This window comes from Notolepis coatsorum (assembly GCF_963971535.1).
Source record: "Notolepis coatsorum genome assembly, chromosome: 2".
Classification (NCBI taxonomy): domain Eukaryota; kingdom Metazoa; phylum Chordata; class Actinopteri; order Aulopiformes; family Paralepididae; genus Notolepis; species Notolepis coatsorum.
In genome coordinates, this window is record NC_140166.1 from 224,088,518 (window position 1) to 224,105,429 (window position 16,912).

Consider the following 16,912-nt stretch of genomic DNA (forward strand, 5'->3'; position numbering starts at 1 on the left):
TCAGTTCCCCCAGCCACATTTGCCTTAACTGATCAAAAATGTATCGAACTCGAATAGTGGTCAAATGAAGCGATTTCATGATGAATCACCTGGCAGATGACAAGAACTTTATGAAATCTGCACCATCTGAATTGAAAAAGAAGAAAACCAACCTTTGTACATAATTTTTAGAATCATCTTCGCTACAAAGCAATCTTCCTTGCCTATACTACCTACTGTGCTAATGTCTTTACTACTATGCACCAAGACTGCAGCACCCAACCGTCGCTTTGGATAAGAGTCAGCTAAATTACTAAATAGAAAAACGGTAAGATATGAAAACATGATTTTTATTTTTCAAATTACAAACGGTGAGCTACATGCCCATGTTGACGTATTTGAGCAAAAAATAAAAAAAAAGGGTAAAAAAAAAAAAAAAAACATTATAGCGGCCTCATACCCAGCCACCGGCATCTCCATTACCGCGATAATGCGGCAATTAATTCATTTCTTTTTTTTATATAAAATGTTTCTTCCCCAAACACCGTCCAAGGCCTCCGTCCCTCTCGAAAAGTGATTTCAAAGTCCTGTCTCTCCTGGCGGTGAAATTGACGGGTTCTTCCGCCACACCGGCCTCTTCCTCCAACGCCTGTCCGTCGGTTGGGTTAAGATCATCCGTCGCAGGCACTTCCTCTTTGACCCAACAGTTTCCCATTGGTCCCCTCATTGTCCGTGTTTACCACTAGTCCGACTAATGGGCGGCGGTCACTCAGTCTGAGCCCGCCTCCGCTTCCTTCTGCTTCTTTTTCTTCTTCTTCTTCTTGGCGCTCTCGCCCACCTGGAGGAAGGAGGAGGAACCACAGGTTAGGCTAGAGCAGGGGTCAGCGACCTTACGTGTGCAAGAGCAGGGGTCAGCGACCTTACGTGTGCTAGAGCAGGGGTCAGCGACCTTACGTGTGCAAGAGCAGGGGTCAGCGACCTTACGTGTGCAAGAGCAGGGGTCAGCGACCTTACGTGTGCAAGAGCAGGAGTCAGCGACCTTGTCAGCGACCTTACGTGTGCAAGAGCAGGGGTCAGAGACCTTACGTGTGCAAGAGCAGGGGTCAGAGACCTTACGTGTGTTAGAGCAGGGGTCAGCGACCTTACGTGTGCTAGAGAGGAACCTCCAGGGTTAGGGTAATGTTAAGTGCAACAAAGGAAGGCTTTAAGGGTTAGAGTAACATTAGGGATCAAAAAGCTTTAAGGGTCAAAATCAAATCCGAGAGAGATGTTTCCCGCTTAAAACGACAACCCATTAGTTATTCCTCGGCATTATGAAATGAGTTACAGTACTTTTCGGACTATAAGCAGCAGCTTTTTCCCCCATTTTTCGACCCTGCGGCTTATATAACGGTGCGGCTTATGTGACTCGACGTGACCAAACCCGAAAATGTAAAAATCAAAATATTGCTTTTTTGACTGCATTGAAATGTTATTTATCCGTTCCCTTATTTGCTAAACTTAATACAACTTGTAAATGAGTTAATTCTTGTTATTTGTCCGACAGTATTGTGTCCCAATGCTAATTACATAATATGGTAATTAAACATTAAAACACCTGCGGCTTATAGTCCAGTGCGGCTTATATATGTACATTCAATTTAGCTGCTGCGGCTTATAGTCAGGTGCGGCTTATAGTGCGAAAAGTACGGTAGTTATTCCTCGACATTGTGAAATGAGTGAGTTATTCCTCGACATTGTGAAATTAGTTAGTTATTCCTCGACATTGTGAAATTAGTTAGTTATTCCTCGACATGAGCAGGATGATTTTAAACGCACCTCTCCATCAGTCTCGGTTGCTGCCGGCTCGGGCACAGGCTCAGCCTCCCCATTGTTCTCAGCCGCTGCCTCCTCCACCACCTTCTGTTTCTTCTTCTTCTTCTTGTCCTTCTTCTCCTTCTTTACGTCCTCCGCGGACATGGCTGCGGGAGTCGCTCCTTCCTCACTGTCACTGGCCGCCCTCTTCCTCTGAAAGATGGGAGACGTTGTCAGGGGTGAAGGCATCAAGGTCAACACGGAGGGAAATAAAACAGTTTGCCGATGATCCACCTCTCTGATCCATGACTTACCTTAGCAGGCGTTGCTTCACAAGACTCTGCGTTGGGTTCTGGCTTCACCTTTTTGCCACTTTGAAAACAAAAACAAAAAGGTTTTAAAGAGCCGTTTCATCTTAACAAAATTATAATAAACCTTTAGCAATCTACATTTGATATCCTGCCAGTTGGTGATATTAGCAAACACTGCAACGGGAAATTGCTGTTCACATAAGTCACAATTAGCCAATTTAAGTTGCCATGTTTTAAAACAAACGTCAATGCGGCAGCTGAGAGCATGCTCACTCATCAGCTGAACTTTCCACAGTGATGGGCAAGAGGTGGAACGATCGTGCTACTTCAGAGTAGGCATTACTTTTATGAGCATCTAATAGTCTACACATTTCATACAGTCTATGGTTATTGCCGTGTTTACAGTCTATACTTGGCTTACTGATCTCTTTTGCATTGAAGGTCTCTGCACTGTGCTGTAGCCCCTCACCATGGGGAAAGTGTTTCATCCTTAAACCATGATCGTGTCCTTTTACAAAAGAGGTAGCTCACAGTATAATCAGATGAGTCTGCATATGTTCTACTGAGGAAATGGTTGCAAACCGAACATAGTAAGAAATGTTAGGAGTTGCATAGGCCAGTTATGCATGCTAACCGGGCAACTGTGATAACACAAGGCCTATGAAATTTAAACGATGGTCTGTACCAGTCAATATCATGACAGGCGATGTTTCAGTAGGGCCTGGGTGTCCCGTCCTTTTAATAATCCTGGTTACCTGTAGTCCACATAGCCGTCCTTCCAGTCTGAAGGAGTGCTGCCGTTTGCTTTGCCATGTTTGTCCAGAAGACCAGTCTTGATCATCATCTTCTTCTGGCTGGCCTGGTGAATTAACGGTATAAGTGAGCATCCAGCACGGTCTAAAACAAAGACTGCAAAGAGATGGTTCTGAAGCTCAACAACTACTGTGGTAGTGAAAGGTTAACCTTCTGTAGTGTGGTAGTGAAAGGGTTAAGCATGTTACAACGAGGGTTGTACCGAATGTCATTTTTGAACATTCGAAGCTTCTATTGAAGTATTCGAACGAAGCTTCGAATGTCTGTCGTCATATTTTATTTTTTAATAAACATCCTCAAACTAAATCCTCAATTTGAATAAAGTGATTCATCCGATTAAAAGTCTTTTTTGTATTAAATAAATTCTCTTTAATGAATATAACTGTTTCGTCAACATAAATCGAATAATGGCACGAAAGTGATGGTGACGTCTTGATGGAGCGCAGAGTGCCAAGCGGATGCAGATAGGATACATCATTTATGATAAATGTTTTATTTAAATGTCTATGAGTCATATACTATAATAGTATAATATTAGTGTAGCCTAATCTTTATCTGCAACTGTGAAGAAAACCCCCAGTGGTTTAAACAGAATGAATAGACATATATATAAAAAACAGTATTAAAAGTACATGTTTCTGTACATAATTCCATGCAAGTTTCTTTAATTATTGAACAGCCAAGCTTTCGGTCTGAAGACATTCAAAACAGCTTTTAATAACGAAAAAATAAGTGTGCAGAACACTCTTTGAGTGCCACCAGAGGCTTGTAACCAATGGGACAAGATAAACCTGGACTTTGAATTAACGAGTGGTTTTGCTGGTGGGGCCTAAAAGAAAAAATAGTTGGTTTCCGGTTGCCGACCGACCCTGCCGATTTAGGTGCGACCCAATTTATTTTATGAGTAAAGTTTCATCGAAATCTTAGTCAAACCTTTAGTATTATGGATATTAAACATGCTGGCAGAGTACATGCATCTATGTTGTTGTGAACATTTTAATTAAATAAAGAAATTCCCCATCCATAGTCGCCGTGGGAAAGAATCAAATTAAAAATTTAAATAAATTCCCTACCTACCCATGGCCTTAACTGACAACCAACAGGAAACGACAATATTTTCTTTTATGCCTGAAGTTAATAAAAATAAACTGTTGCATGAGCGCCACCTATATTTTTAACAGCTTCCAACAGGCTGGCATGAGCTGGGTAGTGTAGTTTTTTGAAATTTCAAAGTCCATCGAAAGCCCTGGGTCTCCTCTCCCTTAGGACAACAAACACGAACGACGGCGTCCAATTCATCAGGTTTCCGCCGGGATGCACAGAGATAATTATGAAATCATATTCCACTCAATCACACTTAAAATCATTGGTAAACAAATGTAGTGTCGAGAATACACTTTGACTGCTGTTTTAGGGTTACGGTCTTTACTATTTGCTACATTTGAAAAAGAAACAATTAATATAGACTGTCTGTATTGATCCATTTATAACGCAATATTAATTTCGGCCCACTACCGGGCCCGTCGGGCTTAAATGGTGATGCAGTACTTTGTATTAAAATGTTGATCCTGTAATTATCCAAGTTGGAAGTGTGATTTAAGGGGTAATCTAATGAGGAACTGGTGATTTCCCTACAAGCCATCAGACAGGGGTGATAGATAAAAGGTCACCATTGCACAGAATGCTGCTGCCATCTATTAGGTCATCATGTGGCTCAGCTTTAAAAAACACTCCCCGTATATATATTTCTAAATTGGATTCCTGCCACTTTTCATCCCCATTTTTATTATTATCCAAGATAAACCTAGTCTTTCAATTAACAAGCGGTTTTGCTGGTGAAGCCAATAAAAGAAACTGCAGCACGAGCGCTTACCTTGGGGCCCAGACCCCACTTGCGGGGGTACGTGTCCCGCTCCATGATGACCCTCTTGATCTTGGCCACCACTCCGTGGTCGCATGTGGAGATCACCGCTGTGGTCATCAGCGCCACCCCTGGAAGAGGAGGCAAGGCAGAGGGTCAGAGGCAAAGCTCAAGGCTTTAAAATACAGCTTATTTGCCCAAAAAAAAACTTTGTTTAGCTAAATTAGTTTGTTCCACCAACTTATAACTCAATTAGTTAGTTCTGTTCATAATAAAATGCAGGAAAAACAAACAATAGAAAAGAGTCATAATTTTGCATTATAAAACCCTTGAAAGTTATTTTATCGGCTAATTTGCATTCGATAAATCAGTATTAACCCCTTAAGCCCGAGCCATATTTTCAGAAAATTCGCCTAAAAGTAGATAGCTAAGTAAATGGAAGATTGCTCCACTTCTACAAAGTCCCTAGATACCAAGAACATGCAAATGGACCATGTTATTGTAATGAACCAAAAAGGAGATCAATTATACATTTCTTTTCCATCTTCCGACTGAACAACACCATGCTAACATTGACCAGACGTGAAAATTGCCACCGAGCTCATTCAGCACCTTCTTGATTTCCCTACAAGCCATCAGACAGGGGTGATAGATAAAAGGTCACCATTGCACAGAATGCTGCTGCCATCTATTAGGTCATCATGTGGCTCAGCTTTTAAAACACTCCCTGTATATATTTCTAAATGGGAGATTCCTGCCACTTTCATCCCCATTATTGATTATTTAGTCCCATTTATTTTCCTGGTTCAGCTACTCGTCATTAGAGCACTCAACATTCCACCAGTACCATTAGAACACGTGCCGCGCCCGATGTGTAGTGAACCACACCACTCACCTAGACATATGGCTTCTCCTTTGGTCGTTATGACGACGATATCCTGATTGATCTCAATCCCGTCCTCGTACCTCAGGACCCCAGGAAGCATGATCTTGGCTCCATAGCAGATGGCGTTTACCTGAAGAACAAGAACAATATCATCTTATAAGATTCATCCAAGGGCCAGGATTAATCATCTTGGCTCCACTGACTGGAATATGGGGATAGGAAGGATTAAATACTGGCAAAGATAATCACTCTGCCAAGCGTTTTGTTTTATTTCATTTAAAGTGCCGGCCCAGCACTATTCTAAAGAGATTCAAAGGACACCTTCCCAATCTCAATCCTCCTGGGCGCTGCTTAGACCTATATGCAGCGATGGCGTCCTTGCAAAATAGTGTTGCACATAGCGGAAGGGGAGGAGAATTCCAACTGAAATGGCAGCTGATACCCACAGTCTCAGTCCTGTGATCCAGACTACTGGACAGCATGCAGCTAGTGATGCACCAGTTTAAATGAGGAACACTAAAGACAAGTATTGGTGGTGGTTTTAAGCCCAATGCTTGAAATATTGAGCAAGCTACTCTGGCCTCGTTGTGTAATCAGGAATTGTCAATCTTCTTCGTCTCCGCCGAGGCCCCCCAGCCCTGCCCCCGTCTCCAGCCCGACACCCCCCCAGCAGAACACTGGGGCGGCAGGGCAGAGGCGGGAGCACAGCGGCCACTCGGGGCTAGAACAGCCAGGAGCGCCACAGAGAGGGGAAGACCTCGGCTAGAACTCAGAGAATGGATAAACACTTTCATCATCTTACACAAACCAGAGGCGCCTTTAGAAAAAAAGCCCCAGGGTTCATTTACTAGAGACTAGTCTGACCGAGAGGATGTCACCAAGTGGGTTCATTTACTAGAGACTAGTCTGACGAGAGGATGTCGCCAAGTGGGTTATTTTACTAGAGACTAGTCTGACCGAGAGGATGTCGCCAACTGGGTTATTTTACTAGAGACTAGTCTGACCGAGAGGATGTCGCCAAGTGGGTTCATTTACTAGAGACTAGTCTGACCGAGAGGATGTCACCAAGTGGGTTCATTTACTAGAGACTAGTCTGACCGAGAGGATGTCACCAAGTGGGTAGGATTTCCATTGGCAGACTACCACTCAGAAGCCCAATGATTAAAGGTGCTATAGATAACATGTTTATGTAGAGTGATAATACATCAATATAGCCTCTTTTTTTTTAAGTGCAGAATAAAAAGCATTGCTTTTCCCCAAAGAAATATTCATCAATAGATTTTTTTTTTTATTAATGTTTAAAATGTATGCCGTTTGGCCTCTCCTACAAACAGACCACCCTTCTTCCAGCCAGACACACGTCACCTCCCATGCAACCACAGCACACGTCCATCCGTCTGGTGAGACACTCACCGCGCTGTCCTTCATGACCAGCCTCTTGAAGGAGATGAGCAGCTTCTCCAGGGGGTAGATGACTCTACGGAGGTACGCCTCGTCCTTGTTGTGGTCAAACTGCCACTGGGCGTCCATCACGTCATGCATAGTGACCATGTTGTCCTGAGGGAGAGAAACGACACGGGTCAACTACTACGCTTCAAAATTACTACTACACTTCAGAATTACTGCACTTCAAAATTACTACTACACTCAATTACATTTCAAAAAAGGTATTAAAGTAATGCCCTTATCCACAAAAGCTTTATTCAACATTTTGTGAAACACCTTCGAACAAACCCTTTTTGGAGGCATCAAAACAGTCCTCAGAATTCCATTGTTTATAATCATTATTAGAATGTCGATTTCTCATCATTCCAAATCACATCAGGTTAGATTGTACACCTCACACACACGCATGTTGCCTGGAGATATACCAAGTGTCCATCAGTGAACACCATGGAAGACGAGTCACTCCAGGCAGGTTTCTGTGCCAAAGGTTAATTACCAGGACTGGGGAGGAGCCCAGAACTGAACTCAACACTTTGGAAGCCATTTCCCCAAACATTAGGTACTACAGGCAGGATGACGGATGCAACCAACACAGTTTGGAAACAATACCCAACTAAAATATGATAAATGTATGAAAGAGACATGTGTTCTAGAGACATTAGGTTGGAGCCGGTGAACAAAGAGTTTATATTTAATAATCCAAACTAATAGAACAAGTCTACACTGGTCGGTGAACGACTGGGTTGGTAATGTATCCAGTAGGGCTGCACGATTTTCTCTCCAAGAATTGAGATCGCGATTCTCACACGATTTATTTTTATCAATAAAATAATGTATTGCACTATTAACATTATATCAAAGTGCTCGACTTAAACATAACATATATGAAAGTGCTTGACTTAAACTTAAGTCTCTTGTTACATACAAAATAACTCAAGTCAGAATCGACATCATTTTAAAAAGTCAAGTAAAAAATTATATGCTTTTTTGTAAAAGTAATCATTTAGAAATTAGATCGCATAGGTCTATGAATCGAGTTTTTTTATTTTTTATTATTATTATTATTATTATTAATCGTGCAGCCCTAGTATCCAGCATCAGCAAACGATGACCATCCGTGTATCCATGTTGTGCCTCACCTTCTCCCCCAGGACTCCCGAGCGGACTCGTCTCAGCTCCTGCATCTGTCCCCCCACACCCAGCAGCAGACCCAGGTGGACACATAGCGTCCTGATGTAGGTCCCCGCCTCACAGCTCACCCAGAAGATGCCTGCAGAGGACAGACATGAGATCAGGGTTAATCAGTCTGTCTGGGTCACGACTGGAGCAGCCAACAACAAGTATTCAAGTTATTGATTCATCTTAGAGCGGATATCAACAAGTATTCAAGTTATTGATTCATCTTAGAGCGGATATCTATTTAAGTTATTGATTCATCTTATAATTGCTAAGACAATTATTAAAGTTATTGATTCATCTTAGAACTGCCAAGACAATTATTTAAGTTATTGATTCATCTTAGAACTGCCAAGACAATTATTAAGTTATTGATTCATCTTAGAACTGCTAAGACAATTATTAAGTTATTGATTCATCTTAGAACTGCCAAGACAATTATTAAGTTATTGATTCATCTTAGAACTGCTAAGACAATTATTAAAGTTATTCATCCAATGAATAAACTATTTTTCTTCACCAAAAAACCCAGACTATTGAACATTTACTACTCCTGAATACATTGGCCAATACTGAATAAGGAGGTCTGGAAGCCATCAGACAGGGGTGATAGATAGGAGGTCATCATCACACGTAGTGCTACTGTCATCTATAGAGTCATCATGTGGCTTCAGCATCAGTTATAGAGGGATTAAAGGGCCACGTCGCAGCTTGATTTTAACCTGAATCCAAACATGGCTGAGTGCTGTCCTCCTCGCAACAGAACCCAGGGATTAAAGCAAAAAAAAATCTCCTGACTGAAATTTTGTTCAGGCCAAGTCATATTCTTATTTTAACCTCCACTGTATTTCTTTTTAATAGCGTTGGCGTTTTAAGGGAGCCTACTTGTTTCGGTTTCGTCGATAATCCAATGTACAGTTACCCCCCCACCCCGCCTACCCAACCCTTCCCTCCCCAACCACCTCCAATGTACAGTCCCCCCCCCCTCCACCCAACCTCCTCCAATGTACAGTTTCTTCGTCAAATGTATATGCTCTCTTTTTTAGACTCTTATTGTATCACAAACAATACTGTGTAAATCTGGTACGTCATAAATGTATAGATGTAGCAGTATTATCTATCTGTATGTCATGTATGTCATATATGTTATGATGAATTGAAAATGGGGGACCCTGATGTAAAGAGGAAAGTCTTTCTCTGGTCTGCAACCCCTTGACAATTGTGTGTATTGAGCTGTACTGTATTGTACCCATTCTGCAATCCGTTATAACAATCAATCAATATTTAACCGATTGCAGAATGGGTACAATACAGTATGGCTCAATACACACAATTGTTAAGGGGATGCAGACCAGAGAAAGACGTTTGTCTTGTTTACATCATCAGGGTCCCCCATTTTCAATTCAGTGACATTTATGACATGCATGACATCATGACATTTATGGCATAGGGACATACTACAGGTATATAGTACTGTTACATTTGTGACATATACGATATGCAAATATACAGTAATGTTACCCATAGATCCTGACAGAGAGAATATATACGGTGGGGAGGAGACTATCTACAGATACACCTGTGTGATGTTGCTACGGAGTTAAGCTAATAAACGTATACTCACAACCACAGCAGGGGACTCACATATTGTACTGTGAAGTAACACGACAATGACAAACGTGTTGTTTCCGTTTTTCTTTTTGACATCGTTGCGGCACACGGAACAAGTTAACTCACCACTACAGCCCCCAGTAGCGCTGCCTAGCCAGTCTCTTCAAACGTCCTCTCCTCTCGAAACTTTTTGTTAGGTGGTCCCGCTGATCCTTTTCATCTGAGAACCCCGCGGTGGGTTCTCTTTTTAGTGGCCGGCTTACTCCTTCCATTTAACAGACGCTATTAAGCTAACGTTAGCTAATCGGTATATAGCAGCGAGTGCAAGCAGCGTGGTGGCTGTGACGTTGGTAAACAAGCAGTTGACGCGTGAGGCTGCAAAAAAGGCGACCTGTCTCTCGAGTCGCTGAGTGATGATGACTGCTTGGCGCGATAGGGAAAAAAAGCCCTTTTCCATATTTGGCGCCTCTGATTGGCTCAATTTTGTTTCAATCTGTATGCATCTACAAATCATGCAAATACTTCCGTCAGACTGCGAATCAAATGGACGGATCTCCCCAATCAAATTGACGGAAATCCGTCTGGAGACGGAATGCTTTAATGCATGAGAACCACAGGATTCGGGTAAACATTTGATGAAATGCACCTTTGTTTACAAGTTAACCAGTATACCGGTAGATTAATCACGACAGAGTATATAAAAAATACATAAAATAAATAAAAAAACGTATTCAAATATAAAAACCAAAACCCTGGTGTGTTCCTTACCCAGCCTCCTCTCTGGGTCGTATTCGATCAGTTTGCTCTCGTAGATGGTACGAACTCTCAGCTGTCGCTTCACAGCTGCTATGAGGGGAGGTCTCTGGAACAAGGCTCCAGTCAGAGTCTCTATAGCCTGTTGGGGGGGGGGGGGGGGGGGTACTTGGGGGTTACTGGACAGCTAGTATCGCATAGCCAGACCTCTCTCCACACCATGTTAGCGAGAGGTCTGGCTGGAACCCATCATTCCGGTATAGATAAAAATGGCCTGGCTGGTTTGTATTTCTTTAAACCAATCACAATCATCCTGGGCGGTGCCTAGACCTAGCGGAAGGGGAGGAGAATTCCAACTGAAATAGTCGGCCAATGGCAGCTGATACCCCTACTGGACAGCATGCGGCTAGTGATGCACCAGTTTAAATGAGGATCTGCAGAGAGTGGGGTGGTGGTTTTATGCCCAAAGCTTGACATATTGAAATGAAATTGACAGGTCATAAGGACCAGGGGGTTTATTTCTTATGACCAGACAAAATTACCTTCATATTTTCCAGTTCCATACAAAGTTCTACGACATCCATTTTCCACTGCACTATTCCACAACTGGAGAAACTGCTCCAAGCTACCCTGGTCTCGTTGTGTAATCAGGAATTGTCAATCTTCTTCGTCTCCGCCGAGGCCCCCCAGCCCTGCCCCCGTCTCCAGCCCGACACCCTCCCAGCAGAACACTGGGGCGGCAGGGCAGAGGCGGGAGCACAGCGGCCACTCGGGGCTAGAACAGCCAGGAGCGCCACAGAGAGAGGGGGGCCTCGGCTAGAACTCAGAGAATGGATAAACACTTTCATCATCTTACACAAACCAGAGGCGCCTTTAGAAAAGCCCCAGGGTTCATTTACTAGAGAGTGAGACTAGTCTGACTGAGAGGATGTCACCAAGTGGGTTCATTTACTAGAGACTCGTCTGACCGAGAGGATGTCACCAAGTGGGTTAATTTACTAGAGACTCGTCTGACCGAGAGGATGTCACCAAGTGGGTTAATTTACTAGAGACTAGTCTGACCGAGAGGATGTCACCAAGTGGGTTGGATTTCCATTGGCAGACTACCACTCAGAAGCCCAATTCCCCCTTACCCTGCTACTATCCGACGGCACCGTCTCCTGCCGTTCCAAGTTAAGCCCCGCCCTAGAGATGATTGGTTTAAGAAATTCAAAACACGGAACACAATGCATTACACTTCACAAAATATACGACTGCTCATTTCCAGGTAAATCTAATTTAAAACATTAAAAGCAAAGATCCTAATCACACAGTCACTTACCCTAACGAGCGTGTGTTCATTCTCTATAGCATTGTGCAGCCGAACTATTCCCACATACTCTTTGCCTGCAACACACAGCAGTAGAGTAGTAAGGATGGGCCGTCTGGTTTACTGTTTTGACATCAGTCAAGAGAGACAGAGAGGGCTAACCATGGGTTCAAACAGGTCTGGGATCAGTTCAATGTATCAATCCTAAGACACTTGACAATGACATTACAAAGTTTGTCACATCAAACCTATTCAGAGAAACATTATTATATTACTACATTCATATTATTCACATCCTCAACACAGTGAACTGATCCCAGCACATCATGATATAGATGCATCGAGTGAGAACTTCCCATCAACACCACACAGCCAAAGTGTTCCCACCGCTACCCATTACAGAAAATACAGGGCTACATGTCGATATAAACGATTACTCTACATAAAACAGTCATCTATAGCACCTTTACACATTACTGCTGTGGGAAGTGATTGAAATCCAACCTCTTTACAGAATAAATCAGGAGCCTCTAGGTGGCAGTATACACATGAGAACAGTCGATCTCTGCTACACATGTCGTAGAAGGAGATCATCCGCCCGCACATGGCATGGGGGGGGCCGTAGAGGAATGGGATTTTCCCACTAGTGCTGACTCGTATGCATCTCAAACTCTTAACGCAAAATGAAGAAAATAAAGCCCTGTGACCTACCGGCGCTCTGCTGGGACTTGACCAGCCTCGTGGCTCTGTCCACACAGACGATCAGACAGCCCGTCACCTGAAGAGATACGAGAGATTCCTTTATTGAACGCCTTGGGATTTTCTTTGAGTAGAACTCGCAGGAAAACAAACGTCTCCATTGGAACAGAGTGGAGAGAGCGACCCGTGTGCATGTGATCAGAATGTTTAAATCGTCCTTGTTGTGGCCGGGCCCTCGGTCCGTGCCCCGGCAGACCACCCCCCCGCCGGTCGCCCGAGTAGAACACTGGGACGGCCAGGAGGAGGGGCCGGCCGGACCCCCCGGGACCAGAACGGAGACGGGGGGCTGCAGGACCAGGGCCCACCGGCACTCAGAGAATGGATAAACAGGTTCATCACGTCACACGCTGCTCACGTTTAGTCTTAAGAAACACCTGGAACTACTTCAGTTCACAGGACATAGCGAGGTGTTTGGGTTTCCACCCCCCCTCCCTCCCTTTTTTGTCCTTTCCCCATCTCAACTTTCAAATAAAAATATTCTATGTTGCAAATCTGTCAAAAAAAAACTCTTCTGCCCAGTTTGTATCGGCAACATGGCATCATGGGGTGGGGGGGGGGTACAGGTATGGGCATGGTAATAGTAGAAAATGCATAAATACAGGCAATACAAATTATAGTACAGTAGAAAAGTAAAAATAGGCAGTGTAAACAATATAATTAACTGACTAGCGAGTAGGCAGTGATCAAAGGTGCAGATGAGGGTCTGTATGCCCTCATCAGTTATATTATACATTACAATAAATATAGTTAGAATAAACACTAGAATCTGAATATATACCATGAGTAAGTAAAGTACACCGTATACACGAGGTACCATAACCGACGGGATACAAGTCATACCTTGGGGTCCAGAGTGCCGCTGTGGCCCGTCTTCTCCACGCGCAGGATGCGTCTGATCCAGGCCACCACCTCGTGAGACGACGGGTTGGCCGGCTTGTCCAGGTTGATGAAGCCACACCTGCGAGCGAGAGGCAACGGTGGAGTGTAGAAGAGTAGAGTGAAATAGAAGGGCAGAGAGGAGTACAGAAGAAAAACGTTATTTATAAAAATTAAAAAAAAATTAAAAAAAAGTGAAAACGTCCAGCTAATCTCCTCGACGTGAGCGACTGAGCCATCAGACTTGGGTGATAGATGAGAGGTCATCTTCGCACGTTGTGCTAATGAGATCTAATTAACTCATCATGTGGCTCAGACAGTTCTGACACACAAGTTCAGATGATCTGGATGGTTCTGTTCAGTCCTACCTGACATAGTCCTGGATGGTTCTCTTCAGCGGGTTGGAGCCGTTGGCCAGTGGAGTGTAGTGAGCCGTCCTGATGTTCAGTTTGTCAAAATTCTGTGAGGAAAACAGAAGCCAACATATAGATCAGTTATATTCATATCCAATATGAATTGAGCAGCAATAATATGAAACTGGATGGACTGATAAAAGGCTGTCATGTTCCGACATCCACATGTTACGTTGTGGAAAACAATGAAATATAAAATGCACGAGGTAAGATACTACAACTAGTTTAGTTTTTAACGATTAGATTAATAATTTTCTTTGAGTAGAAATCGCAGGAAAACAAAACGTCTCCATTGGAACAGAGTGGAGAGAGCGACCCGTGTGCATGTGATCAGAATGTTTAAATCGTCCTTGTTGTGGCCGGGCCCTCGGCCCGTGCCCCGGCAGACCACCCCCCCGCCGGTCGCCCGAGTAGAACACTGGGACGGCCAGGAAGAGGGGCCCGCCGGACCCCCCGGGACCAGAACGGAGACGGGGGGCTGCAGGACCAGGGCCCACCGGCACTCAGAGAATGGATAAACAGGTTCATCACGTCACACGCTGCTCACGTTTAGTCTTTAAGAAACAGGCTAATCTGGAACTACTTCAGATCACAGGACATAGCGAGGTTTGGGTTTCCACTGCCACCCCTGTTTTTTTGTCATTTCCCATCTCAAATAAAAAAATATATATGTTGCAAATCTGTCAAAACGTCTCTTCTGTCCAGTTTGTGCAAAAACCCCTTAAGTTTGTTTCCCTCGCTGCCTCGACGACATTACTGCAGTGCAGCAACGACGTGGATCTGTCGCAGACACACGTGACTTCACTGCTCTGGGAACACTTTAAATTTAAGCCGAATTAGACCATTTTAATAGTTAATTGCAATTACTTGTTATGGGAGAATAATCGCCATGACAACATGCCATAGTTGCCAGTGTACCACCATCATGCACGGCTGTTGTAACTGATAACTTGTCGAATGTATCTGCAACATGGTCACCCAGACAAATCCTTCATTGACTTCATTAATTCACATGAACGTGTTTTTAATAAAGGGCTCGTCGCTCCTCCTCACCTTCAGCAGCAGTGGCCACTGAGACGTGTCCAGACTGGCCACTCTGGACTCCGGCTTGATGAGGAAATCCCCACTCTCTTGAATGTCCTACAGCGGGAAACCAAAATCACATGTTATCCTTCAGAACGGTACAGCGTCTGGATCTAGAGCCTCGTCCAGGACAGCTTCCACGGGGCCCCAAGTTACTTTGTGTAAGCGTCGTAAAATGGAGCCAAAGGCCTCAAAGTCCATCGAAAAATAGACAATGGTTAAAATAACACTATAGGCTTATGGTGTAGCAGTGTAAAAGAAAGATAATTTTGCCCCCTAAAAATCACTCAATAAATCTGCCGAATGGCAAGAAAATGTATTCAGAAAATGTGGATTCTATGGGGAAAGGTTTGAATATGACCACAGCTATTATTAATGAGCCAAATAATGCAGGATAAGTACTAGAACTTATCACTGTATTGCACTATCGCAGGACCTTAACATGTCTTTTACCATGCATTTTAAACTTTATGTACTACATTATACCCGTTATGTTTTATTCTTATTACTTGTATTATTGCACAATCGCTGCGGGCATGACCACCCGCATTTCACTGTATGCCGTGAAAAATAAAACTCTTGACTTGACTAGAATGAAAGACAGATTAGGTCATCTCCATTAGACATTAGGAAGCTGAACCATGTAGGCCTGCTTGGGGACATCTCTGATCATAACAGAATAGCAGACTTTGACTGGACAAACTTGACAATTGTTAAAACGTTGTGTCCCGACAACTTACCCCGACTTCATCGTCAGCGACCCTATTCTTGTCCCTCTTCTTCTGCTTCTTCGCCGATACTGGAGGGAGATCAAAACGATAAGTTAATATACAGTTATTAAATCATATAAAATAAAGTTAAAATGTGCTGCAAGTATACATTTTGTTTAAATAAGTGTTAAATATTTAAAACAAACATGACAGCCATCACTGATCTAGATCTATGATGAACTTTGTGCTCAAAACACAAAATCGACTAGACTGCAGTGCTTTCTCCCTGCAGCCTTTTCCTCAGGCCAGTCTTTTACATTAAGCACACCCCCACAGCCCAAATGAAATGATAACATATATATATTTTATACATTTTTTTTTAAATAGTCTAGTTCATAGCAGCGGCGGCGAATGCATATATAGGGGAAACACTGAACAGTGTCACCTCGTCTAAGGTTCAACCAAATGGAGGAAAGAAACCACGTGTCTCCTCCTCCTGCGCCACACGTGGCTGCAACGTTGATTTAGCTCAACGGTCACATTATTAGGAGGACGAAGCCTGAACAAGGTGATGATGTAGAAGAGTGAACCGGTGTTTATTAGCAATCAATCCACATTTCAAAACGAGTGATATTATTAACGTCAATACAGATTAATAGCTGGAGGCCATGCGTGCATGACAAGACGGCCACGTTTTTTTAGAAGCTATGTGACTTTACAGCGTACTTTTTTTTGGGGTTGGGGTTAATATTTCGAAAACGTTACAAAAAGTAGCACAGAGGACATTGAATGTTAAAAACTGATTATTATTATTATTATCCGGGTTATTAGAAAGATCCCAACCGCTCGTGTCTGCGGGGCCTTGCAGCAGACGTGGAGGAACATTAGCAGCAACTACTACTAATAACTTTAATAGTTTCCCTACGTCGTTATTATTCGCTGCAGTTTGGAATACAATACGTACGTTTGCATTAGCGAGATAGTCCGTTGGATAATTTGTGTGCAAATAGAAAAGACGAAGGGCCGGGTTGTTGCGACGCACTGACTTACCTTCTGTGTCCGCCATCTTCTTCTTCACTCGACAATGTGCTGCAGCCTGTTGGACCCGCGTGCTGCTGCTTCCTACTTCACC

The 16,912-nt window shown here is 43.4% G+C and overlaps 1 protein-coding gene across 1 annotated transcript; it reads right to left on the reverse strand.

The window, feature by feature from the left end:
• Positions 1-383: 383 nt before the first annotated feature.
• Positions 384-16,912, reverse strand: dkc1 (dyskeratosis congenita 1, dyskerin). The gene is made up of 16 exons (XM_084308721.1): positions 16,831-16,912; positions 15,811-15,869; positions 15,041-15,127; positions 13,943-14,034; positions 13,539-13,656; positions 12,651-12,717; positions 11,952-12,016; positions 10,646-10,772; positions 8,230-8,360; positions 7,058-7,201; positions 5,654-5,774; positions 4,771-4,889; positions 2,840-2,943; positions 2,088-2,145; positions 1,798-1,986; positions 384-817 (listed from the first exon to the last, which is right to left on the reverse strand). The coding sequence occupies exons 1-16, from the start codon at positions 16,844-16,846 to the stop codon at positions 749-751; spliced, it is 1,566 nt and encodes a 521-aa protein (XP_084164847.1). The 5' UTR covers positions 16,847-16,912; the 3' UTR covers positions 384-748.